Source organism: Anomaloglossus baeobatrachus, chromosome 1, assembly GCF_048569485.1.
Source record: "Anomaloglossus baeobatrachus isolate aAnoBae1 chromosome 1, aAnoBae1.hap1, whole genome shotgun sequence".
Taxonomy (NCBI): Eukaryota; Metazoa; Chordata; class Amphibia; order Anura; family Aromobatidae; genus Anomaloglossus; species Anomaloglossus baeobatrachus.
The window spans coordinates 617,514,409-617,541,451 of NC_134353.1; the positions used below are offsets into that span (position 1 = coordinate 617,514,409).

The following is a 27,043-nucleotide window of genomic DNA, read 5'->3' on the forward strand; positions in this document are numbered from 1 at the left end:
TCCGTTTTATCTTTGGTTTTGTATGTTTTATTGTCAGTCTGTAAAAGTGGAGTAATACTCATTGTTCCCAGAAGGGACCTGGGAGACTGAGATGCATCCAGGCGTTTTCCCCATGCTGTTCCCATTCCATTTGAGTGTTGTTGCAATCTATTTCAGTGATTTTGTTCTTCATGCTTCCCCAGCCCTATTGTTAGAGTTTTACGAAAAAATGCTTGAGTTTCCCATTGACTTCCATTATACTCAACACTCAAGTCGAGCCTGTCTGAGTGTCTGACCTACTCAAGTGGAGTACTGAACACTTGTGTATTTTAGTGCTCGGTTATCAGTAACTAGGACACTACCTTTGTAATTCTGAATTGCACTCACCAGCTTGGCCTGGACTATTTCATACATAAGAGTTCCATCATCCAGGAATTGTCCAGACACTCGAGAAGATTCATCATTTGTATTTTTACTAAGAGAAAAGACAAATAAATCACATACATACATTACAACACACCGTAAAGTTCATTTACATTCCATAATGTGCAGCTATAAACGACCACCGACCGGCTACATGTTTGCTGATTGGTGGTTGTCTACTAGCCTTTTTACAGAGGATGACCCCGATTCAAATATGTAGTGAACAATCTGTAATAGATCTTTCCGTGAATATATGCTGTGATTGTTCTCTGCAGTGCAACTCCTGTTTACACAGCACAGTTCGGCCGCGAACCATGATCTTTCGTATAATAAACCTGTTGAACTTTTAAAAGGTTTGTGTTCCTGTGCTACCTCGCTGAAGCAAGAAAAGTGAGTACCCCATCACATTAAGTGAGTGAAATACCACATATGGCGCTAGACTGCAGGCAATGGTCCAGGAAACACGTGAGGATTACAGCAGCAGTTTTCTGTGGATCAGTGGGTCCACAAAGATCCAGTTGGTTTGGTAGATCAACAATGCTGTATAGAGCTGTGGGAGTTGAGTGACCATGAGTGAGCAGCAGCAGGGAACCACCAACCAGAGGTGCCACCAGGTACAAGGACAGCAGAGGGAGCAGTGGCATCAACAGTTCGGGTTGTCAGTGCAGTTTCATGAGGCGGTAATGGGACAGAGTGTGCAATCCTTTGTGGGACCAGTGAAAAAGAGATGGTGGTAGCCCAAGAGGGGGTGGATACCCAAAAAATGGCAGAGTATCCCAAAGGGGCGGTAGCGGAGGTGCAAATGGACTGTAGCCAGGTACAATAGTGTTTATGCTATGCATGCCCGGTCTGCTGCATAGATGGCCCATCAGATGAGGGGCCATGTCTGTGTTCCAAGTTGGTGTTTGGAGAAGTCATGACTGGAATTTGTAAACTTGGGGACCTTGGTGATCCTGATGAGGGCCACACCTGATGTCTACTAATTCCTGGAAAGATGATTAAAGTCAGCAGCAGTCATTGGACATAAAGGAATATCCGTTTGCCAGAGTGTTCCTTAAGACAGCTAAGGGTATGGTGTACCATGACATGGGGATAATCCTAGACTTACCACATCACATTTTAATAGGATGAGACTGGAGTTTTTTGGGACTTGTGGCAAGTGTCCGGGAACTTGCGTAAAGTCAGAGCAGTACTAATGACGCCCCTCCACAGTGGTAGGCAAAATGGGATTCTTTCGGTATATTGGAATGTAAAGAGGAGGAGTTAGTGCTTCCTAAAGTTGACAGTCATAAGTTAGGGGTAACCAAAGAAAATTGTGGACAAGTCCAACTTTGCAACATGAAGTTTAAAGGAATAAATTATAGTGTGACTGTTAAAAAACGTGGTAGCTCCAGAAAAGGGGGCTAACATCTGGTTAAGTGGGGACATGTTGGTCAGGGATACCAAGAGGAGTGACGATGACTACAGTGAAAACTGTAAAAAAGCGTCAGGAGAGCACAGTGGTAAGTAGGGTAAATCCTCCTCATGACGCCGCAGATGTAATAAGCATTGAGAGGTGGAACAGGCTGCACCATCTGAGGGCTCAGAGAAGGTTGAGTCCCATCTTAAAGAAGGCATGTTGCCAGTCACAATTGCAGGTTTGAGAGCCAACAATAGTTTGCTGCATGCAGAAATGAAATCAGAGAAAATACATTGTGATGACTAAAATGAGCAGGAGGAAAGCATGGAAAGGAGCCAATAGAGAAAGCATTGGTGGTGTCCTCGATGATTTCTGGGTTCTGAAGGTAAAGCTAAAGATCTGTTGGGTGAGAGCGCTGTAGGAGAAGAAATCCTGGAGACTGCTGTTGGAGATGAAATCCTGGAAAGCACTTGAGGAAATGAAGTCCTGGAGAGTGCTATAGGGCAAGAAATCCTCAAGCGCACTATAGCAGAAGGAATCCTGGAGCGTGTTAGTCAAGGAAAATCCATGAAGGTCACTGTAAGCAGACCCATGATTCACCTAGTGATTGAGCAGTTGACAGTGAAAAGAGTGCAAAACTGTTGAAGACTCCTGAGAACCTAAGGGTGAGGGAAGGAGTACGAGAAAACCTCTGACATTGCAGAGACTCAAGAGGAAGTTGAAGTTGATGGTTAGAGACCCAAGAAACAGCTGAAGCTGTGGAAGTGAAGTCTGGGCCAGAGGTGTGATCAGGAACTAAGAGATTGACTGAACCTGCTGATAGGGCCAAGACTGAAGAAGACATAGAGATTGACTTGGCTCAGAAGAGTGAGAAACACGAGGTCAAAAGTGATGAGAAGTCCAAACGCACTGAAGCTGTGGCTAAACTTTAGGAGAGTGCAACTCAAGAGGTGGAGCCTTTGGTAAGAAAAGAAGAGGAAAATGATTGTCAAAGATCCAAGGAACGGTCTGATGGCCAAGAAGGTAAAGGAATTAGTTGGATCTCTAAGTGCTTGGTGAATATGCTCAAAGACTTGAGAGAAGTTTGTGCCAGTAAGACAGTGCATGCAAAACTCAAGAAGGCCGTAGGAGCCTGTCAAGTGTACTTCCCCCCAGGGGCTAGTCAATTAGTGGTGTGGTCTTTATAAGTGTAGCCACATAGAGGCAAGTGGCTATCCTAAGTGACATGCATCTACGATGTGTTCTTACGAAATAGATGAGCACTGTAAAGAAGGAAGAAGCCGCCATATGCTTAGAATGTATGAAGAAGCTGACTGCAGCATTTCAGATAGTGGTTGTAATGAGGAAACCATTAATTAGGCTAAATACGAGCACTGAGTAATAATGTTTAACAAGCCAGGAAGGTTCTGGGTGTAAGGCACCATCTCTGCATATTGTGGCAGAAAAATGCACCCATATCCACCTGTGGTTTTGGTGTGGTTTTTAATGCGTTTTTGCAGTTTTATTTTGGGTGCACTTTTTTGCATGGAAAAGACTGTCAATAAAGTTAGGTTAATAAAAACGAAAAAAAACCTTTCTTGATGCAATTTCCTGTTTCAACCATTCTGCTTAATTTTCCATTGTCGTACTCCTGATGACTTTGCTGGTTTCAGGAGAGGCATTAAGATTTTGGTGCAGATTTTGAAAAAACATGTCAAAAAATGTAGCATGTGCACAAGGCCTTACAGCTATCGAATTGAAAGAAGCTGGTGGAAAGTTTTGAATTTATGGAGACAGTGTAGAACCAATCAAGAGAGCTCTAATTTTTGGGGAATTTGTGGAAGAGTTTATCCAGGTGCCAAGAAATCTTGTTGGAAAGTTATTAGAAGAAATGGAAGGGTCATTCAAGAGATTTGTCATAAATCAGGAGCTGTAAGAGTGAGAATTGAAAAAACAAAGATACCCTGTGAAGTTAATATGGTTCCATTTGTCATTAAGGAAATAAAAGATTGTGTTGAAAATGTACGAGTTCTCCTAGAACATTGCTTGGGATACCTTGAAGAACTGAGGCAGTTTAATCTGGAAGGATTGTGGAACAACTTTGTCAAGGTGGCAACCAATTTCGCCCAGTGCCCAAAGAATGAAAAGTGTGACCTACCTGGGAAATGTGTTGCCTCAGATGTCAGAGGAAGCAGACTTTATGGTGGAAGGGGGCAGCTACTGAAATGGAATTGGATAGAAAGGATTGAGGGAGTGATGGGTCTCTCTATCCAAAGATGGTGACAGGAAAATGCGCCGATGGAGAGACAGCCGAAGATGACATGGAAATAGAGGTAAAAACAGATCTGCAAAAAGAGGATGCGGAGGATTTAAAAGCTCGATGCTGAAGGACCTAGAAAGTAGCCCCTGTAGCATACTAGATAACTCAGAGTCAGACCAGACAGTAGATTCGACTGTAAGTACAGTTAGGTCCAGAAATATTTGGACAGTGACACAATTTTCGCGAGTTGGGCTCTGCATGCCACCACATTGGATTTGAAATGAAATCTCGACAACAGAATTCAAGTGCAGATTGTAACGTTTAATTTGAAGGTTTGAACAAAAATATCTGATAGAAATTGTAAGAATTGTACACATTTCTTTACAAACACTCCACATTTTAGGAGGTCAAAAGTAATTGGACAAATAAACCAAACCCAAACAAAATATTTTTATTTTCAATATTTTGTTGCGAATCCTTTGGAGGCAATCACTGCCTTAAGTCTGGAACCCATGGACATCACCAAATGCTGGGTTTCCTCCTTCTTAATGCTTTGCCAGGCCTTTACAGCCGCAGCCTTCAGATCTTGCTTGTTTGTGGGTCTTTCCGTCTTAAGTCTGGATTTGTGCAAGTGAAATGCATGCTCAATTGGGTTAAGATCTGGTGATTGACTTGGCCATTGCAGAAGGTTCCACTTTTTTGCACTCATGAACTCTTGGGTAGCTTTGGCTGTATGCTTGGGGTCATTGTCCATCTGTACTATGAAGCGCCGTCCGATCAACTTTGCGGCATTTGGCTGAATCTGGGCTGAAAGTATATCCCGGTACACTTCAGAATTCATCCGGCTACTCTTGTCTGCTGTTATGTCATCAATAAACACAAGTGACCCAGTGCCATTGAAAGCCATGCATGCCCATGGCATCACGTTGCCTCCACCATGTTTTACAGAGGATGTGGTGTGCCTTGGATCATGTGCCGTTCCCTTTCTTCTCCAAACTTTTTTCTTCCCATCATTCTGGTACAGGTTGATCTTTGTCTCATCTGTCCATAGAATACTTTTCCAGAACTGAGCTGGCTTCATGAGGTGTTTTTCAGCAAATTCAACTCTGGCCTGTCTATTTTTGGAATTGATGAATGGTTTGCATCTAGATGTGAACCCTTTGTATTTACTTTCATGGAGTCTTCTCTTTACTGTTGACTTAGAGACAGATACACCTACTTCACTGAGAGTGTTCTGGACTTCAGTTGATGTTGTGAACGGGTTCTTCTTCACCAAAGAAAGTATGCGGCGATCATCCACCACTGTTGTCATCCGTGGACGCCCAGGCCTTTTTGAGTTCCCAAGCTCACCAGTCAATTCCTTTTTTCTCAGAATGTACCCGACTGTTGATTTTGCTACTCCAAGCATGTCTGCTATCTCTCTGATGGATTTTTTCTTTTTTTTCAGCTTCAGGATGTTCTGCTTCACCTCAATTGAGAGTTCCTTAGACCGCATGTTGTCTGGTCACAGCAACAGCTTCCAAATGCAAAACCAAACACCTGTAATCAACCCCAGACCTTTTAACTACTTCATTGATTACAGGTTAACGAGGGAGACGCCTTCAGAGTTAATTGCAGCCCTTAGAGTCCCTTGTCCAATTACTTTTGGTCCCTTGAAAAAGAGGAGGCTATGCATTACAGAGCTATGATTCCTAAACCCTTTCTCCGATTTGGATGTGAAAACTCTCATATTGCAGCTGGGAGTGTGCACTTTCAGCCCATATTATATATATCATTGTATTTCTGAACATGTTTTTGTAAACAGCTAAAATAACAAAACTTGTGTCACTGTCCAAATATTTCTGGACCTAACTGTAAGTCTCACTACCACACTAACCATTGAAGGTGGTCATGGAGAGAGATGTCTGACAAAAGGTGTATCTAAGAGATGGGTTGACTAAAAAGAGTGTGTTGATAGTGGCAAACTGTGTCTCAAGGATGGAAGCCCAAAGTTGACAGAGAAGACTCTCTGGTCTAAAAAGGAATGGTGTCAAGCCCCACAGATTTAGGCAGAGAAGAAGAAATATAAGATTGTGACCGGCTACTTTGTAAATGACCGGAATGTATCCCAGAAGTAGTTGTCCTCTGAGATGTAAACCTGGAATGTCTATTCTGGTACCTATAGTGCCACGACTTTTAAGGGCCAGGTTTATGGATAGCTGGAGAGATGGGTGGGTCTGGCTATCCACATATCTCCACCCATGGGTGTGTTTCATAGGTAAAGATGAGTGAACCCTTTGAAGTTTAGTCCAGTGTCTTCATCTGGACTTTAGATAAAGTTTGGTTTGGAACCCGGACTTGACCTGAACCTCAATTGAAGTAATTAATTTGGCAGTTCAGGTCACTGCCCACATGCAGCCAGCCATAAACAGAACACTTCCGGGGGCAGGTGGGACGGGTCTTTCCAATTTTTTTTTTTTTCTGCACACTACATCTGATTATGCTGTTGTTTCCCCTAGTGCAAGCCATTCAAACACTGCAAGCGGCTCGCACTGGACTGAACACCGAGCGTACCCAAGAACAGCGATGCTCGCACAAGTGGTGTTCATAATCATAAGTAACGCACTGGAACTACGAATCCTAACTGTTTTTTTTTTTGTAAATTCTGTGTTTGGTATGAACACCAAACACTGAACCTTGGGTTTGCTCATCTCTACTCAAAGGTCTTAATGAAACTGTTTGTATGTCAGTCTGTGAGAAGGAGCCTCTGAGAGAAGTACTCTGCACTGCCAGGAGTTGGTATGTCGAGCTGCTAAACGTGGAAAGAGGTGTTGAAGCCTCTCTAAAGGGACCCTCTGGGTGAAGGTAGGGTTTGCTTCATCTGACTAGGATCAGTAAAATCTTTCAGTGTGTGTAGAGTCTGCCAAACATCCTGGATAGTGCGGACTTGAAATCCAGGTGTGAATACTGACCAGGGTCAATGGAACCTGAGTGGGCATTCCGCGAATATAGCGGACTGTAAATCCATGTTGTATTCTGTTCCTGGGGAAGCAGTTTATGTGTCCCTTAGTAAACCAGTTGAACTGTTAAATGTTTTGTGTTCCTGTGCTACCTCGCTGAAGCAAGAAAATTTAATACACCATCACTTTAAGTGAGTGAAATACCCCATTGTAATTTCTGAAATACTATCATTTAATTGGCAATTTACTCATTTACGAGTTATAACAAAGTGCAATTTAGCAGAATAATCACAATACCAATTTACAAATTGTTCAAAAGGTAGGAAAACAAGAAATTACTCTTCCAAATTCCAGTGCAAAATTACAGTCTAAATAAGTCTGTAATTCTATATGATTTAATTTGAAATGAGAATGAGTCCTATAGATACTAACCGGGTAATTCCTTGGAAGGCTTCTTCCACTTTGATCTGTAAAGTGGGCTTCTGATTATTCAGAACCTGGACAGGCAAAAACAGAGAATTGTGTTTTGTAGAACAGTTGACACCAGACTTTAACAAGAATTACTCCCAACTGTCTGATGCTAATGCTTACCTCTATAGCAGTTGCATACTGATTCAAGGTTGTAGTCAAAAATTTCTTCTTGGATTCCATCTAAAACAGATGAAAATCTCAGGCTTCACCTAATATTTTTACATTGAGATCAGTTAATGAGCCTCAATTGCTTTAATAACTGTGTGGGCCAAGGATACCATGATTTAATTACCACATTTATAACATATACATTTGCCCATTCCATCTCTTTGTTCAGATATGGATTAACCCCATTACAGATGCAAATAGAATCAGAAGGAAGACACTAATTATTTTGCAGTTTAGATGGATTTTGTTTGGTATTCAGTTTTTAGAACTAGAACCAGAAGAATACATTTCCTTCTCTAAAAACTGACTATGTTTGTCCATAATGTTAGAAAGAAAAGGTGATCCTAGTCTTAAGGCCCCGACACACACAGAGATAATAAATCTTTGGCAGATCTGTGCTTGCAGTGAAATCATGGACATATTGTTCCATTTGTACACAGCCACAAACCTGGCACTGATTGTCCACAATTTCACTGCAACCACAGATCTGCCGCAGATTTATCTCTGTGTGTGACAGGGCCTTTAGATATTATAATTGGATACAAAAAGAAAAAAAATCCGAACATGAAGTCCATATATTATATACATAATGGGGGGATCCTGACGAAGGTGATAAACCGAAACGTGCGTATGCGTGGATCCCATCCACGCTTTGGAGTCTCCTCATGCTAGAAGGTTATTCTGCTATTCCATGATGTGTCCATTTAATCTTAGAGTGCTATACACCTATTATCACAAGCCTTGGACATTTTCTCCTCTAGCACCTACTTTTTGTACGCATTCTTATACTTTGATACTAACTATCACATGTCTTTAACTGCATTTGCACTTTAGGCTCAGTATTTTGTAACATTATCATCAGGGGCGGACATATCATTGGTGCAGCCTGTGCAGCCGCACAGGGGCCCAAGAGGTAAGGGGCCTATTTCTACCTCCAAAAAAAAGGGAATAATGCATTTTGATGAGTTATTGGACTGAAAAGTGCCTGCCCATATACTATTCTTGCACAGGGGCCCATTTTTCCTGTGTGTTATCCATGTTTTATCCACAGCTTACCCATAATAAAGTCCACCCTTTTTTTGTATATACTATACAGACTTCATGGTGGAATATTTTCTCTTTGCATCCAATATTATTGTCTTAGCTGACCAGTCCTTCTGGCTTTACAGTCCTGTTTTTTCTGCACACATTATTATTTACAAGTATACCACACATATCAGCATATGACCTCCAATGTAGGGAACATTTATTTATCAATCCCTTGCCTCTTTTATAGTCTTAGATATTGTAAGATTCCTGGATGCACTTACTTACTTCCCAGATCCACTTACTTTTTGAGAAAACTCTTCCTTTTCCTCTAACTCTAATTTCTTCAAATGGAGCTTTTTCTAAAATAAATAAATAAATAAATAAATAAATAAAAATTAATAATAATAAGACGAAGAAGAAGAAGTAGCATTCCATGTTATTAAAATGAAATTTGTGTGCTATAAACTTCCTTATTGGTTTCAATAATTAACAATTTGACTAAAGTAAAACGTCATGATACTTTTCAGGTGAGATTTACTTACGCCTTTCTGACACTCCCCTTCAATCATGTTACATAGGATTTGGATACAATTGGGAACTATCATTATACTACTGGGGTCATTAATAATGTTTTATATTAACTAATCCTATCTAAAGTTTGGAGAGTGTTAAGGCCCCGCTACACGTAACAATGTATCTAACGATATATCGCCGGGGTCACGGATCCCGTGACGAACATCCGGCATCGTTGGTGATGTCGTTGCGTGTGACACCAGCGAACGGCTGTTAACGATGGAAAATAATCACCAAATCGTCCATCGTTAACACGTCGTTTGTTTTAAAAAAATCGTTGATTGTTGAGGACACAGGTTGTTCGTCATTCCCGAGCCAGCACACATCGCTACATGTGACATCTCAGGAATGACGAACTGCAGCTTACCTGCGGCCGCCGGCAATGAGGAAGGAAGAAGGTGGGCGGGATGTTACGGCCGCTGATCTCTGCCTCTGCGTTTCTATTGGGCGGCCGCTTAGTGACGCCGCTGTGACGCCACACGAACCGCCCCCTTAGAAAGGAGGCGGTTCAATGGCAACAGTAACATCGCTAGGCAGGTAAGTACGTGTGATGGCTCCTAACAATTTTGTGCGCAACGGGCAGCGATTTGTCTGTGACGCACAAACGACGGGGGCGGGTGCTTTCACCAGCGATATCGCTAGTGATATCGCTGTGTGTAAAGCCCCCTTTAATGTAGACTAGACAGTGTAAAAATGCACCAATATTTCACTATGGTTCAAGAGGGTGCGTGTAAGCTTACTCCATCTATTCATTAGCAAACTGGGCCAAGAAATGTGCAAGAAAATTTGAAGCCTGGTTGTCACACAGATGTTTGCTCAAAACTTGCCGAGTGTCATAGCGGTATCAGATGCTGTTCACACTTTAGATTCTGACACTCCACACTATGGTTTCTATGGTGTTTCTGAGTTACACAGGAAGGATCGGATGTTGACTATCTATGTGCTCATTAATGGTTAACAAGAGTTACATGAAGGAGAAGGAAAAGGAGGGACTCAGCACCAATTCCAGAGTGGAAAAATATATCCAGCAAGATATAAAATCGAAACTTTATTCAATAATTAAAAATCCAACATATCAAGGTTTCAACAATTCCATAAAATAAAATAAAAATGTTTATATGCTTATGATTAAGGACTTTACTCATATTCTCTTGTCCGAAACGCGTCAAGCCAGGATGTTTTTATGGAATCATTGAAACCTTGATATTTTGGATTTTTAATTATTGAATAAAGTTTCTATTTTATATCTCGCTGGATATATTTTTCCACTCTGCAATTGGTGCTGAGTCCCTCCTTTTCCTTCTCCTTCACATTCTCACGGACCTGCCTGTCTGGTGGACTGCATGCATCCCATTCAAGCTGAGAGAGAGCACATATACGGGTGAGCTGAACTTTTTTTCTTTTAACAAGAGTTACCCTCTGCAAGTGTGCTGGTTACCTCTGGGATCATATATTGTTTCAAACCTATCACATTTACTCTTCACCTTTTTAAAATGGTGGAATCTGTCTTCCCACTCCGACTATAGCTTTGCTGTGTCAGTCTGTGTGCTATTGTGTCCCAGTCTTGCTGGTGATTATATTGTTTGGTGCTTAGAGTTGTAGAATCCTCTCATTGTGTTGTTGTTTCCTCCCTGCTCTTAAGGCCGCTTTACACGCTGCAATCTCGCTAGCAAGATCGCTAGCATGTGTACCCGCCCCCATCGTTTGTGCATCACAGGCAAATCGCTGCCTGTGGCGCACAAAATCGCGTGGACTCGTCACACTACTTACCTGCCTAGCGACGTCGCTGTGACTGGCGAACCGCCACCTTTCTAAGGGTGGCAGTTCGTTCAGCGTCACAGCAACGTCACTAAGCAGCCACCCAATCAAAGCGGAGGGGCGGAGATGAGCGGGACGAACATCCCGCCCACCTCCTTCCTTCCTCCTGCGCGCGACCGCAGATAAGGTGAGGTTCGTCGTTCCTGCAGTGTCACACGGAGCGATGTGTGCTGCCGCAGGAACGATGAACAACATCGTACCTGCAGCAGCAACAATAATTAGGAATAGGGGGGCATGTCACCGATTAGCGATTTTGCACGTTTTTCGAAGATTCAAAATCGCTCATAGGTGTCACACGCAAAGACATCGCTAACGCGGTTGGATGTGCATCACAAATTCCGTGACCCCAACGAAATCGCTTTAGCGATGTCGTAGTGTGTAAAGTAGCCTTTATTTTCTTCCTTACCTATTATTGCCTTATACCTTTGTATAAGCATGCTGTAAAATAGAGTTTTGAGTACCCCGGATTGTCTATCTCTGTTAGTTTTATCACACTCCTGTCTTGGGTAGGAAGGGAGGGGGTACAAGATCAGGGCTGGTTAGCAGCAGGGTAAGATTGGCAGCTCAGACATTCTCACCTTCAGAGGTAACTCTGAGGTGAGGAATAGCTAGAGCCCCCTTGTCTAAGGGGCAGTCTAGGAGTCCTCTGCTCTCCCTACTCACTACGATACTAGTGTTTCATGTCAAGCCACAATTCGTTCTAACTAAAACACATGTTTGTTTGTAGGCAAATCATAATAAATGTGATTCAAGGGCTGTAGAATTTTTTTTACGTAAATTTTGCTAGAATTCTGGCATATATAGCTTATTAAATATCCTCAATTATTTATTTCCGGATTTTGGAGGAGTGTATACGAATTTATAATATGTGACAACAATAAATGCATTCTATCTGCAAACAACGACCAGGAAAGTTTGCAAATTCTACCCTTTTATAACTCACCTTCAGGCCAATGATCAGATTCCTCAATCTCGTGACTTCATTTTTCAATACCAAAGTTTCATCTTTACAGTGCACAGACTAAGACAAGGGAAATAACACAGAAGTAGAAACACAGTCATCACAGTCATGTCAAGGTCAAGTTTACATTTTGGGGTGAGGGCTGTCCAGTAAAGAAACGGATTGTATACAAATTGCACACGGATGATAAATGAGTAAAAAAATCGTCTGACTTTTCTGGACGAATCGACAATTGTTTATATGCTCGTGTGAACTTGGCCTAATATGTTTGGTTCCTAGTTGAAAGGACCTTAGCTCACCATTTCCTTACACTAGAAGCTCTGCTGTCATTTCTGCTATGGCTGTGGCACAAAGTTGGGCCAACCTATATACCATGGGAAAATGCAGAATATGCATGGCTACTCAACTCACCTGGAAATAGCTAATATTATGACAATTGCTACTGGCTCCTGTTTCATTTCATGCCAGTTACAAGTTCAATGCAATGCATTAAGTTTTACAGTTTAAGGCAACAGTGTTTTAAGTGCATGACCAAAGATAAGATTCTGTTGCGGAAAATGTGAACATGGTATCAGTTTGTATTTGTTTCCAAGGCTAATGTAGAAATGTCAGTATGGGGAATATATCATTGTTGTCATTGAATCATAAGCATTTGGATCCTGAGTAATTTTTACCTGTTTTACCTGTTTTTTTAGCTGATCTCTTTTCACCATCTGCAGACATCTTCTTTCCTGCGATAAGATATATTTTATAGTTAGAGATACGTAAATCCCTCAAATTTCTCATTCAAGGAATTCCCTCAAATTTGGTCTGGAAGTTCTATTTGCAGCAATTTATTTTTGTTAATCAAAAACCCCCTAAATTGCAAGTAAAAGATGTTTATTATCTTCTAATGTCTCTCCAGACCCCAAAGCATAATAAATGGAAGAACAGGGATGGGTAAAAAAAACAACTATTATATAAAGCTGAGTGTATGTATGTGTGTGTGTGTGTGTGTGCGTGTGCATGTGCGTGTGCGTGTGCGTGCGTGTGTGTCTGCTAAAGGAATCCGCACCGTCGCATTTACAATCACGAAATTTTGCACAGACATCTCATTTGACTCAGGGTTTGATGGGGAAATTTGACCCTGCACTTTACAGTTATTCTCCTGCCTCCATTAAAGTCAATGGAGCTGGGAGCTTCAGGTCATTAATAGGAGCTGTGATTAGTTGCTATAGGCAACAAAGGGCATTCTTAGTATAAGAAGCTTATGCATCAGTTAAAATGATTTTGATGGAGAGACGGGGAGATACAGAGACAGATAAAGAGAGAAAAAGAGAGACAGACAGACATAAAATAGATAGAGACAGAGAGAAACAGAGAGACAGAAAGGAACAGACAGAGAGACAGAGAGATAGAGATGGATAGAAAGAGACAGAGAGAGAGTGTGACAGGGAGAAAGACAGAGAAATAGACAGAGAGGGACAGACAGAGACAGACAGGAGAGAGAGACAGAGAGAGACAGATAGAGAGAGAGACAGACAGAGATACATAGACATCGAGAGAAATAGAGAGACAGACGGAGAGATAGAGAGGCAGACAGGGAAAAAGGCAGAAAAAGAGAGAGACAGTCAGAGATAAACAGAGAGACAAAGAGAGATGGATTGAGAGAGAAAGAAATAAAGACAGACAAAAAGACAGACAGACAGACAGAGACAAAGAGAGAAACAGAGAGAGATAGAAAGAGCCAGACCAAAAGAGAGAAACAGAGAGACAGTCAGAGAGATAGAGAGAGGCAGATAGGGATAGAGAGAGAGAGATAGAGACAGAGAGAAAGAGAGAGAAAGAAACAGAGAGAGACAGATATAGAGAGACAGAGACACACAGACATAGAGAGAAACAGAAAGACAGACAGAGAGATAGAGACATACATAGAGAAAGAGAGAGAGAGACAGAGAGAGACGGATAGAGAGAGAATCAGAATGACAGCCAGAGACAAACAGAGAGGCAGAAAGAGAGAGAAAAACAGAGAGACAGTCAGAAATAGAGAGACAGACATACATGTAGAGAGAGATAGACAGAGACAGACAGGGAGAGAGACAGAGAGATAGAGAGACAGACATAGAAACAGAGACACAGAGAGAGACAGACAGAGAGATAGAGAGAGACAGAGAGATGGATAGAGAGACAGAAGGATATAGAAGGAAACTGAGAGAGAGACAGAGAGAGAGACAGACAGACAGAGACAGCCAGAGAGAGACAGAGAGAGAAACAGAGAGATAGAGAGGGAAACAGACTGAGAGGGACAGAGAGACAGGCAGACAGGGAGAGAGATAGGCAGAGAGAGACAGAAAGACAGACAGAGAGACAGACAGAGAGAGATGGATAGAGAGACAGACTGATAGAGAGAGAAACAGAGAGAGAGATAGACAGGGAGAGAGAGACAGACAGAGACAGACAGGGAGAGAGACAGAGAGACAGACATAGAAACAGAGACAAAGAGAGAGACAGACAGAGGGATAGAGAGAGACAGAGAGAGATGGATAGAGAGACAGAAGGATAGAGAAAGAAACTGAGAGACAGAGAGAGAGACAGACAGACAGAGAGAGACAGACAGAGAGAGACAGACAGAGAGATAGAGAGGGAAACAGACAGAGAGGGACAGAGAGACAGGCAGACAGGGAGAAAGATAGACAGAGATAAACAGAAAGACAGACAGAGAAGAGAGAGACAGACAGAGAGGAACAGAAAGAGACAGAGAGAGATGGATAGAGAAACAGACTGATAGAGAGAGAAACAGAGAGACAGAGAGAGACATAGAGAGACACACACACAAACACACACACACACACACACACAGAGAAGCAGAGAGATGGAGAGGGAGACAGAGGGACAGACAGAGAGAGAGACAGACAGACAGGGAGAGAGATAGACAGACACAGAAAGAGAGAGAAAGACAGAGAGACAGAGAGAGGGACAGAGAGACAGGCAGAGAGAGACAGCGAGAGACAGAGAGAGACAGAGAGGGAGACAGACCGAGAGGGAGAGTGAGAGAGTGGTAAAGAGACAGAGAGACACTTAGTTACTATCCCGGGCAACGCCAGGTACTACAGCTAGTAATATATAAAACCCACCTCCTAATCATCTTTTCTGATGACTCCTTATCTTTTCCTCCACTCATTCCCTTCAGCTTTCCTGGTACTCCTAGAACCAATTCCTAGGACTCCAGCACTTACTATGCTGACAGGGCTACATGAATGCCACTAAAATTTCATATGTGGGTTGTGGCCCTCCCATACAGGTCACAGCAAATATTAGATCAATATGGTTTAATTGGTGTGGCACATGTTGGATACCTATGAGTCAACATAGTAAAATTGGAGGGAGCAAGCAGAGGTCTAGGCAGGGATCTACAGTGCTGATAAATAAATCACTGAATTTTAATCACCAGGTGCAAAGTTTTAATGGGTTGCTTCACAAGTAAAGTATATTTTAATCAATGGATCTTGGAATAAAAATAAGTTTCCCAATTGGATGTGTTAAAGAAAAGTGCTCCTGTGTTGAGATCATTTTATGAATGTGCCATGGGATCGCAAATTCGTTTTTCTGTGAAGTAAAACATGTTTAAATACAGATGGGAAAATGTTTTACCTCACAGAAAGAATCAGCTTATATCATTTATAATGTTATCTCAGCACAGGGACATTTTTTTTCAACACATCAAGTTGTGGAACTTATTTGTATTCCAAGATCTATTGATTAAAATGTCCTTTGTTTGTGGGATAACCCCTTTAAGTTAACATATTCGTTTTCAAGCTTTTTCATAGCTATGTTCAACTGAAACATTACATATTGTTATTAAAAAAATGGGTGATTTACTTTTAATGCTACTGAAGTGACCAGCCAGGGAGGCTCCTGGCTGTGTAGTCGTGGCAGCACTGTATTCAAGGCACATCCCTGGCTTTGGTACTTCTTTAATGTTGAGAAAGTGTGTGTCAGTATCTTCATCGGCCGATGCACAAAGAGTCGGCAGGCAAAAGTCCAGATGCAATAAAAATGACATTTATTCACAAGGATAAAACACTCCGGTCAGCAGATTCCGGCAATATTAGTGGAGCTGGGGACAACCTGCCCAAACGCACCCTCTGGTGGGGATATGCCCTAGATACTCTTCTTCTCCGGGCTCCCACTCTCCGGTCAAGCACGCACTGGACCCACACCAGCGGAATAGACCCTGAGGTTGCGTCCACCTCCTGTTCTCCGGTGTCCCTTGATGGTCCGCTCACACACACACTTGCCGCTGCAGATGTTCACTGTCTGCTGTCCCGGATCCTCTCTCCCACACACACTCAGACGTTTCCTAGATATCCGACCGACTCCTCCTCCCCGGTGGCAACAGCCGTCCCACCCGGCCACTAGGGGGTGCCCTAACACACAAAATCACATGTAATAATAAAATGCAACATTTTTAATAATAACAATGCCGGGTAACCTGTGCTGAACTTGTAGGGGGTAGGCCCACCCACTACATGCCTCCCCTCTTAAATTCCGAGCCTCCCGGCAAGGCTCTAAACTTTAAACATGTTAACACATAAAAACCTTTTGGGTCAGTCCTCAACAGCGGCACCAGTTCAGCGGCGCTCCCGGTCTTTAGGGGCGCTTAATGGCGCAGCAGCGCTCCCGGTCTCTGGATAGCGCCCGGAGGCTCAACAGCGCTCCCGGTCTTAGATGGGCGCCCGGAGGCTCAACAGCGCTCCCGGTCTTAGATGGGCGCCCGGAGGCTTCAAGAGCGCTCCCGGTCTTTGCTGGAGGGTAACAGGCCCGTAAAACTTTTCAACAACAAGGGAACTTTCTGCCAGTCTGGAACAACACCGGTCTTTGAAGGTGCTGAAGTCAACAACTTACTCTGGGGGCCAGGCTCTCTTCCACTCCTCCGCTTGAGCCTGGATATAGGCCCCCAGAGATTGTCCCGGCTGACGGCGGATTCGCCTAAAAGACACAGGGGCGAAAGGTGGCTCCGCCGGTGCAGCTGCTGCAGCTCCTCTTGGGGGTGATGGTGTCTCTGCCCGAGATGGTGGTGGTGCGTCCAGCATGATGACCGGCTTGTTTGTAACATTTTGCGTTACCGCTACCACGGTTGGAACCTTCTCCGGGTCAGGGGCCGATGCAGTCGCTGTTTCCGGGACAGCAGCCATGATGCGCCGGGGTTGAGAGGGCGCGGGCGGTCTGGCATGGCTCCGGCGCCGCTCTTGCTGCTCCTCCCACTCAATCTCCTCCTGCCACTGCTCCGCTTCCCGGGTGGTTGGCATGCGGGAGACACAAACAGCAAACAGGCCGCGGCTACCTGCGTCCGGCAGGAACTGGACTTTCTCGCCCGGCCACAAAGTATGGAGTCGCTTGGGCAGTCCTTCCACGTCGAGATGAACTCTGTTATAAAAGTAATCATCCCCGGTCTCGACTTCTCGGATGAATCCATATCCGTCCTGCTGGTTGAACTTAACAACCACCCCGGTCACAAACTGCTGTGCCAGCTCCTCGCCACCGGAACCGGACAGCATTTCCCGGACAAGGGTCTCGGCCAGGAGACGTTCCTGGACGGGGTCAGGCTTCGGGGTCGGGACACTGGGGTGCGACTCCGCAGGCGGGGCGACGACTGGGTCCCAGAAGAAGCCCAGGTGATCTTTCTCCAAGCGCTCAGTGAACTCCTCAGCCGGCTCCGGCACAAATGGGGAAGCGGCGGCGTTAAGCTGCGGGGTCTCCCATGGGAAGGCTGCAACCCCCGGACGGTTTGGCATGGGTGGGGTGGCATAGGTCGCCTTCACCTCTGTGATGGTGCTCCCGGTTTGAGCATCCCATGAGGTCTTCCAGGAAACTTTGTCCGGCCTGGTGGAACCTCCCGGTCCAATGGGAAGGTCCGCCAACGCGGCCTCACTAGCAGGGGCGAACCGGGGTCGACCTCGACCGAGGCTGATTAGGGCCATAGTCGTTGCCAACTCCGCGGGTTGCCCAAAGGTCTCCATCTCGGTCTCCGACAGTATCGCTGGTAATGGCGGTGATGTCGACGCTGAGACTGGGAAGAGTGGAGGCGGGTCTTCGTTTCCCGCTCTTAAACGGACTCCACCCCCAGCCTCACGCATCATCTTGACTCCTCCGCTGAGGTACTTCTTTTTCTTCTTCAATGCCCTGGAGCTGGCGCCTCCCCTCTTTGGGCGGAGTACTCCGTACTTTCTCTTCGGCGCCGGCCAGCCCCAGGCTCTTCTTTTGGCGCCAATTCTTCGCGCCTTTTCTTCCTTACAGATAACGGCCTCCTTGCCGCCATCTTGTACCCGGTCCAACGCTACGGGTACTGTGTTTTCTTCCCACCAGGGGACTGGGAACCTTGCATCATGGTCCTGTGTTCCAGGCACGACCTGATCTCCAGCTTTTTGGGTTCCTGGCAGGGGAATCGCATCCTGCCGACTACGCCACATGAAGTGACCAGCCAGGGAGGCTCCTGGCTGTGTAGTCGTGGCAGCACTGTATTCAAGGCACATCCCTGGCTTTGGTACTTCTTTAATGTTGAGAAAGTGTGTGTCAGTATCTTCATCGGCCGATGCACAAAGAGTCGGCAGGCAAAAGTCCAGATGCAATAAAAATGACATTTATTCACAAGGATAAAACACTCCGGTCAGCAGATTCCGGCAATATTAGTGGAGCTGGGGACAACCTGCCCAAACGCACCCTCTGGTGGGGATATGCCCTAGATACTCTTCTTCTCCGGGCTCCCACTCTCCGGTCAAGCACGCACTGGACCCACACCAGCGGAATAGACCCTGAGGTTGCGTCCACCTCCTGTTCTCCGGTGTCCCTTGATGGTCCGCTCACACACACACTTGCCGCTGCAGATGTTCACTGTCTGCTGTCCCGGATCCTCTCTCCCACACACACTCAGACTTTTCCTAGATATCCGACCGACTCCTCCTCCCCGGTGGCAACAGCCGTCCCACCCGGCCACTAGGGGGTGCCCTAACACACAAAATCACATGTAATAATAAAATGCAACATTTTTAATAATAACAATGCCGGGTAACCTGTGCTGAACTTGTAGGGGGTAGGCCCACCCACTACACTACCTCTGCATTTTTTTCCACTTTTTGGCTGTTTATCTTTCAATCAATCTATCTATCATCTACCATTTAATTATTTACTTGTATCAGTACTAGAAATGATTGAATCTTGTAAGATTTGAGTTAGGGGTGCTTCACACACAGCGAGATCGCTGCTGAGATCGCTGCTGAGTCACGGTTTTTGTGACGCAGCAGTGACCTCATTAGCGATCTCGCTGTGTGTGACACTGAGCAGCGATCTGGCCCCTGCTGTGAGATCGCTGCTCGTTACACACAGCCCTGGTTCATTTTTTTATTGTTGCTCTCCCGCTGATAAGCACACATCGCTGTGTGTGACAGCGAGAGAGCAACAATCCTGAATATGCAGGGAGCAGGAGCCGGCGTCTGACAGCCTGCGGTAAGCTGTAACCAAGGTAAACATCAGGTAACCAAGGTGGTTACCCGATATTTACCTTCGTAACCAGCCTCCGCCGCTCTCACGCTGCCAGCGCCGACTCCCAGCTCTCTGCACATGTGGCTGCAGTACACATCAGGTAATTAACCCGATGTGTACTCTGGCTAGGAGTGCAGGGAGCCAGCGCTAAGCAGTGTGCGCGTCTCCCTGCTCTCTGCACATGTAGCTGCAGTACACATCGGGTAATTAACCCGATGTGTACTCTGGCTAGGAGAGCAGGGAGCCAGCGCTAAGCAGTGTGCACGGCTCCCTGCTCTCTGCACATGTAGCTGCAGTACACATCGGGTAATTAACCCGATGTGTACTCTGGCTAGGAGAGCAGGGAGCCAGTGCTAAGCGGTGTGCGCGGCTCCCTGCTCTCTGCACATGTAGCGACGTTATGATCGCTGCTGCGTCGCTGTGTTTGACAGCTAAGCAGCGATCATAACAGCGACATACAATGTCGCTGTTGCGTCACAGAAAATGGTGACGTAACAGCGACGTCGTTGTCGCTGTCGCTATGTGTGAACCCAGCCTTACCCACCTTCGAGAAATTTTTCAACAAATTCCAAAGAAGAAATTCCAAAAATCGAAGGCACTCATTTACCTAAAGTCCATCTACTTGAGCCCAAGGTCATGTGGGCCTTTTCTGACTGATACAATCTTCTGCATTGTGTAAAATAGCGGGGGGGGGGGGCATTTTTGGGAAGTCATGCAAATAAAATCATAAATTTTTTTAAACTCACCAAATTCCGCATATTTTCTAAAATTTATTAGGAATTTGATTACCATGGAATAGATCTGCTATCAGTACTAAATATGGGAGTTATATCTGGGTCTTGGTGTTTGAGGGCCACTACCAGAATTCTACATATAAGATGGATAACTAGTTGGAGGGTCCTGATCCAAACTCTACATTGGGGTCCTCTGGTTATACCTTCTCATGCTTTGGTTGCTGCTGCATCACTGTTGGAAGTTCATTTTGCTTTACTTTAAACCTCAGATTTTCCTCCTTTTTCTTCCGATACTGTAACTCAGTTATCTCCTTCCGTAGGCTGAACAAAAGAAGATAAAGAAGGCAAGTATTTTCTTGAATCTTTTTTTCCCATATTCAAGAAGACAGAATTTTTGCATTGGGTTTTTTGGCTGTGCAGTTATTACATTTTTGACATGTGTATCAACTGTAAAATATTATTGTCAAAAAATGCGGTGCAAAAAACATGTACAGATGGAGCAAAAACAAATGTGGTTTTTAACACTCATTTTTCATTTCCAAAAAATAACATGTTAAAATTTTGATAACACCACGGTTTTATTTCTAGTGGAAACCCAGAGAAGAGCATAAGGAAATGAACAGACTGTTGCAAGCAAGTTGTTTGTCATCTAAAATATCTAAGTAGGGAGCAGATGGCCTGGCGGAAGAGTAGATGCGAATTCATTCACAGAACCCGGTCCATTGGCTACGTCACCAATCTGTAGCAGGTAGAGGAGAGCCCTGAAAACCATTTCTTACCTGACAGCATCCCCAACCCCTCGTTTGATTGGCCGGACTGGCACCACATCATTATTGTGGCATGATGCACGTGTGACGTTACACAAGGCCATCTAATTGTAAGAGGAGCCATGAATTTTGGGAGGTACGAGACTGTTCTCAGGGCTGACAGACTCCCATTGAATAGGTATTTAGGGACCTATACCATGGAAGGACATTTAAAAGGATCTCAAAATGAACTTGGGAAGTCTTTGAAGTTTGCCAGTTGATTATAATTTTTTAGTTTTGTTATGCTTTGAATACACTTCTCAACTCAAAGACCTTCACCTTCCAGGATAATGGGAATTTCCAAACCATAGAAGGTATATCAAAATAGAGGAAATTTGATCCACGACCGAAGAAAAGCCTCTAAAACAAATATTTATTTAATATGCACTAAAATTGCTTAATCACAAATCACATTAGCAAAATGAATATGTGACGTCCTGGCAAAACCAGGTAGTCACACATAGGTCCCCGCATAACACCTTCCCTCACCTAGCTAACACACAGCCGACCTGAAACCCTAGTCACCCCCCCTTTAGGGCAAGACAGGCACACCAGTGGGCGGGACCAGGCGGTTAGGGAACGCCCACCTAGGGGTCTAGACAGCCCGGGGCGGGAAAATAAGGAGTGTAGTTGGTAGTTCAAGTGGAAAGGAGTGTGGGCTGGAACTAGGTGTAGCTCCAGCAGAGGAAGTTCAAGTTGAACGGTGCCAGGGTCGGAGCCCTGGTACCTTGGCTAGGTGGCAGACGGTGGTCTCTGTCAGCAGGAGACGGGAAGACGGCTCAGCAGATCCGAGGAGGACCGGAGAAGGGTTCCAACCGGTACTGACACCAGAGATCCCGACCAGAAACCGTGCACAGAGGGGGTACTCGGACCCTGAAGCCAGGACCGAAACCAGCGGCCTAGCTAATTAACAGATTGAGGGCAGGATTATAGGTCCTGTCCCAACAAAAGTCCCGAAAGAAGATGACCACCCAGAGAGAGAGAGGGATAGGGCAACTGCCAGGGCCCAAAGATCCCACGGATCAGCGTCTGCGGGCACGGCTCCTTAGGCACACAGCAAGCCGGGAGCGGACTCCTGAGTTCCAAACCAGGCAGCCCACAATACACAAAAACAGTGCAGAGGAAAGGACAGCGACCACCAGCCTGGGTAGGGGGACCAGAGTACAACCGTCCACGGCAGCCGGCCACCAGCACCTTGGTTTACCAAAGAACTCGTGTGATTCATTCAATAGTGAGTAACCAACTATCCCCTGGTCTATCTGGGCGTGCGGGCCCCTGCCGTCGCCATACCCTGCACAGAGACACTGGGCCCCGGGGCAACCATCCCTACCCACGGAGGGGTTAAAATCCAGCTGCCATTACATCTCCCCCGGGTATCGCACAACAGCAGTGGTGGTGTCCCACCTCACACATCGTGGGTGGTGTCACAGACATTCTACAATCAACCCCGTACAAATATGTCCCCCTTTCATTCGGAGTGACAGCGGGACCAGGGAACCCCACGAGCCGTACCGTAGGCCCTGGATCCGAGCAGCGCCGGCTGCTGGCACGGGGCGGCACAAATATATGTATAGCGGTCAAACACACAAAAAAATACAAAAATTGTCGTGGATGGGTGGGCACACGGGATAGGTTATTTTAGAATAGTGTGGGATAGCCAGGTGTGTCTAAGCCATTAGATAGCTATATATTAATATAGAGTATAAGGTTTAGGTGGGGGGAGTACATATTAAATAAATGGTTATATGCTAAATCCACCCAATGAAGAAAATGCAAAGACATTCTCTTTAGGCTTGCTATTCTTTGTGCTTTGTGGCTATCATAGACACAACATCTCTATTATATATAGCTGCTATAAAGGGTCAAATGGGGGTCTTGATTCCAGAGGTGAGATCATGCCCCCAACAAATTTTGTGCCCACGGACTAGAGATGAGCGGGTAATGTAACATCTGTATTTGTTATACTGGTAAAGAGTACTTTGTAATATTCGTGCATTCGTTATGAATAGCGAGTACAATGAAAGGCAATGGGAAATGCGAGTAATTTTCTGCTGGACCCAACAGAGTGGTCTGGGGGCCTGAGGAAAAGGCTGAAATGGTTGGGAAAGTAATGCAAGTGAATAGGGAGAACCTGAAGAATATGCCTGCATGCACTAAGTCAAATATGGTTTCTGGGAATAAGGATTTCACAGTATTGCGCCACTTATTCTCTCTCTCTGTCTCTCTCTCAGGTTCATACACACCGATCATGGTGCAGCGCGGCTGTCACACTGCTCTCGCTGCCTCTCTTCTTCTTCCCTACCCGCTCATTAGCCTCATCAAATATTAACTGCATCCGCTCATTTGGCTCATACATTTTCAAACCTTCACATGCACACCGGTGGCCATGATTGGTTGCAGTCAGACCTGCCACCATGCTGAGTGACAGCTTTCTGACTGCAACCAATCACAGCCGCCAGTGGGCAGGTCTATATCGTACAGTAAAACAAATAAATAACAAAAAAAAAGATGTGCAGTCCGCCCAATTTTGATATCCAGCCAAGATAAAGCCTCACAGCTGAGGCCTGGTATTCTCAGTCTGGGGAGACCCACATTATTGGGAGCCCCTAGCCTAAAAATATCAGCCAGCAGCTGCACGGAATTGCCACATCAATTAGATGTGACAGTCCTGGGATACCATATTTGACTATGTGATATAGACCCACCTACCGGCGACTGTGATTGGTTGCAGTCAGACAGCTGTCACTCAGCGTGGGGGCAGGTCTGACTGCAAGCAATCACGGCTACCAGAAAGGATTGAATATGTATGAGCCTAATGAGTGGGTGCAATGAATATGTGATGTGGTTAATGAGCAGGTAGGGAAGAAGAAGAGAGGCAGCAGGAGAAGTGTTACAGCCGCGCCCTGCCGTGATCAGTGAGTATGAAGTGCTTGGAGAGAGACACTAGCAATGTAAGATAGCTGCGGCATTACTGTGATTGGTTAAGAAGACCAATGTTTAGTAGCTGCAAAAACATGCGGGGCAGGACATCCGAATATAGCGAGGCGAATACACCATTACTCACTATATAACAAATAGCCCGAATACTGTACTATTCTACGAATAGCGAATAGTAACACATACATTCGCTCATCAGTACCAGGCACCTTAACTAGCTTTGGGAAATGCTATGTGATTGCAGGCAGGAAACCTAAAGTTATTTCATCTAGCACAATGTTTTTGGCTGTGAAAAGTTTGTAAAGTGCCCATAAACACCACTCCAGGGTTTTGTTTTTTTTCAGCTCTGGAGTTGTGCTGTAAATCTAAGACCACCAGCCCCCATTCTAATACTCACTCTCTGCCGGCTTCATCTTTTTTGGCATCACTATGGTCCCACGGCCCCACCTTGTGCCTGTAACTTCTGAGTGGCCAAAAGTAAAAAGTTACATCACAAGCGCTCAGTGTAACTCTATGTGAGCCAGAATGAGGCTCTCAGAGAGCTGTATCGAGTTGGGACCTGTGACGCACTACATAAAATACTGGAGATGCCGGCAGGTCACAAATCTCTGGAGACTGACCAGAGCTATGCTGAAAAAAGAGAAAAATGGCGGAAGGTGAGCATAAGACAGCAGGCAAAAAAAACAAAAACACTGGACTAGTGCTTTAACAGATTGATTGAGCAAAATATAAGTTAAAATCTAGCTTTTATGTTTTCAGGGCAAAAAGTTAAAATTAATGTTGGTCGCTATAGGTAATTGCACATGTAGTTACCCTTGGCAACAAAATGAACACTAATGGTGGAGTGTTTACATTTATGTTACTAGATTTAATATGACAGTAGTCATCAAAAGCAAAAATGGTGTAAACTGGGGCAAAGTCAGGCGCGTTTTGCATCAGTTTTTTTGTGCCAGTGTTACCCATTATTTTTTAGGCTAGATTGTGGACTTGGGATGATACTAAATCAAGGTATACCGTAAAGTTGTAAGCTACAATGTCATTAATATAGGGTTGGGTAGAGAAGGAAATGATAGAATATAGGAGATCACCTTTTGTTATTTTTTTGTAGTAATGCAATTTCTTCAGACAATTCATGTCTCTCCACTCCAGCTTTCCCCAAGGCGTCTTGTAGATCATTGTTTTTTTGTGTATATCTGCAGTTCCATCCTTCAAATTCCAATAGGTCGTTGTCTCCTGCTTCCCTATGGAGCAATGTCTGACTATAACATCAATTGTGAAGGATGCAGAGATGTTTATAGAAGAAAAGGTTAGGAGGATCGCCCTGGTACACACACATAACAATGTTCATCTCAAAAGAAGGGCGGCCTAGCCGCGTAACCGGAACTAGAGCAAAATGCGTATATGAGCTGCTATGATGGTGCAAAAACATCTAAGTAAGGATTATGCTTCACATTGCAGTGGACACTTTCTTTGAAGATATATATGGACGGTGTTTCACCAAGTATATAGTCATATGAAAAAGTTTGGGCACCCCAATTAATGTTAACCTTTTTTCTTTATAACAATTTGGATTTTTGCAACAGCTATTTCAGTTTCATATATCTAATAACTGATGGACTGAGTAATATTTCTGGATTGAAATGAGGTTTATTGTACTAACAGAAAATGTGCAATCCGCATTTAAACAAAATTTGACCGGTTCAAAAGTATGGGCACCTCAACATAAAAGTGACATTAATATTTTGTAGATCCTCCTTTTGCAAAAATCACAGCCTCTAGTCGCTTCCTGTAGCTTTTAATGAGTTCCTGGATCCTGGATGAAGGTATATTTGACCATTCCTGTTTACAAAACAATTCCAGTTAAGTTTGATGGTCGCCGAGCATGGACAGCACGCTTCAAATCATCCCACAGATTTTCAATGATATTCATGTCTGGGGACTTGGATGGCCATTCCAGAAAATTGCAGTTGTTCCTCTGCATGAATGCCTGAGTAGATATGGAGCGGTGTTTTGGATCATTGTCTTGCTGAAATATCCATCCCCTGCGTAACTTCAACTTCGTCACTGATTCTTGCACATTATTGTCAAGAATCTGCTGATACTGAGTTGAATCCATGCAACCCTCAACTTTAACAAGATTCCCGGTGCCGGCATTGGCCACACAGCCCCAAAGCATGATGGAACCTCCACCAAATTTTACTGTGGGTAGCAAGTGCTTTTCTTGGAATGCCGTGTTTTTTTGCCTCCATGCATAACGCCTTTTTGTATGACCAAACAACTCAATCTTTGTTTCATCAGTCCACAGGACCTTCTTCCAAAATGTAACTGGCTTGTCCAAATGTGCTTTTGCATACCTCAGGCGACTCTGTTTGCGGCGTGCTTGCAGAAACGGCATCTTTAGCATCACTCTCCCATACAGCTTCTCCTAGTGCAAAGTGCGCTGTATTGTTGACCAATGCACATTGACACCATCTACAGCAAGATGATGCTGCAGGTCTTTGGAGGTGGTCTGTGGATTGTCCTTGACTGTTCTCACCATTCTTCTTCGCTGCCTTTCTGATATTTTTCTTGGCCTGCCACTTCTGGGCTTAACAAGAACTGTACCTGTGTTCTTCCATTTCCTTACTATGTTCCTCACAGTGGAAACTGACAGTTTAAATCTCTGAGACAACTTTTTGTATCCTTCCCCTGAACAACTATGTTGAATAATATTTGTTTTAAGATCATTTGAGAGTTGTTTTGAGGAGCCCATGATACCACTCTTCATAGGAGATTCAAATAGGAGAACAACTTGCAAGTGGCCACCTTAAATACCTTTTCTCATGATTGGATACACCTGCCTATAAAGATCAAAGCTCAATGAGGTTACAAAACCAATTTAGTGCTTTAGTAAGTCAGTAAAAAGTAGTTAGGAGTGTTCAAATCAAGAAATTGATAAGGGTGCCCATACTTTTCCACCGGTCAAATTTTGTTTAAATGCGGATTGCACATTTTCTTTTAGTACAATAAATCTCATTTCAATCCAGAAATATTACTCAGTCCATCAGTT

General features: G+C 44.4%; 1 protein-coding gene across 4 annotated transcripts in view; it reads right to left on the minus strand.

Annotated features, from left to right (window-relative positions):
• The window catches only part of LOC142296664 (uncharacterized), a 50,412-nt gene that overhangs the window by 19,709 nt on the left and 3,660 nt on the right, over positions 1 to 27,043 (minus strand). For 3 of the 4 annotated variants that reach the window (XM_075340560.1, XM_075340569.1, XM_075340579.1), the window contains exons 3-10: positions 25,083 to 25,235; positions 20,455 to 20,572; positions 12,674 to 12,730; positions 11,982 to 12,059; positions 8,950 to 9,006; positions 7,571 to 7,630; positions 7,412 to 7,476; positions 367 to 454 (exon numbers count right to left, since the gene is read on the minus strand). In XM_075340560.1, coding sequence (XP_075196675.1) covers positions 367 to 454; positions 7,412 to 7,476; positions 7,571 to 7,630; positions 8,950 to 9,006; positions 11,982 to 12,059; positions 12,674 to 12,730; positions 20,455 to 20,572; positions 25,083 to 25,235 — 676 coding nt within the window. The remainder of the gene's footprint in view (positions 1 to 366; positions 455 to 7,411; positions 7,477 to 7,570; positions 7,631 to 8,949; positions 9,007 to 11,981; positions 12,060 to 12,673; positions 12,731 to 20,454; positions 20,573 to 25,082; positions 25,236 to 27,043) is intronic. The other variant, XM_075340583.1, reaches the window with a different exon arrangement.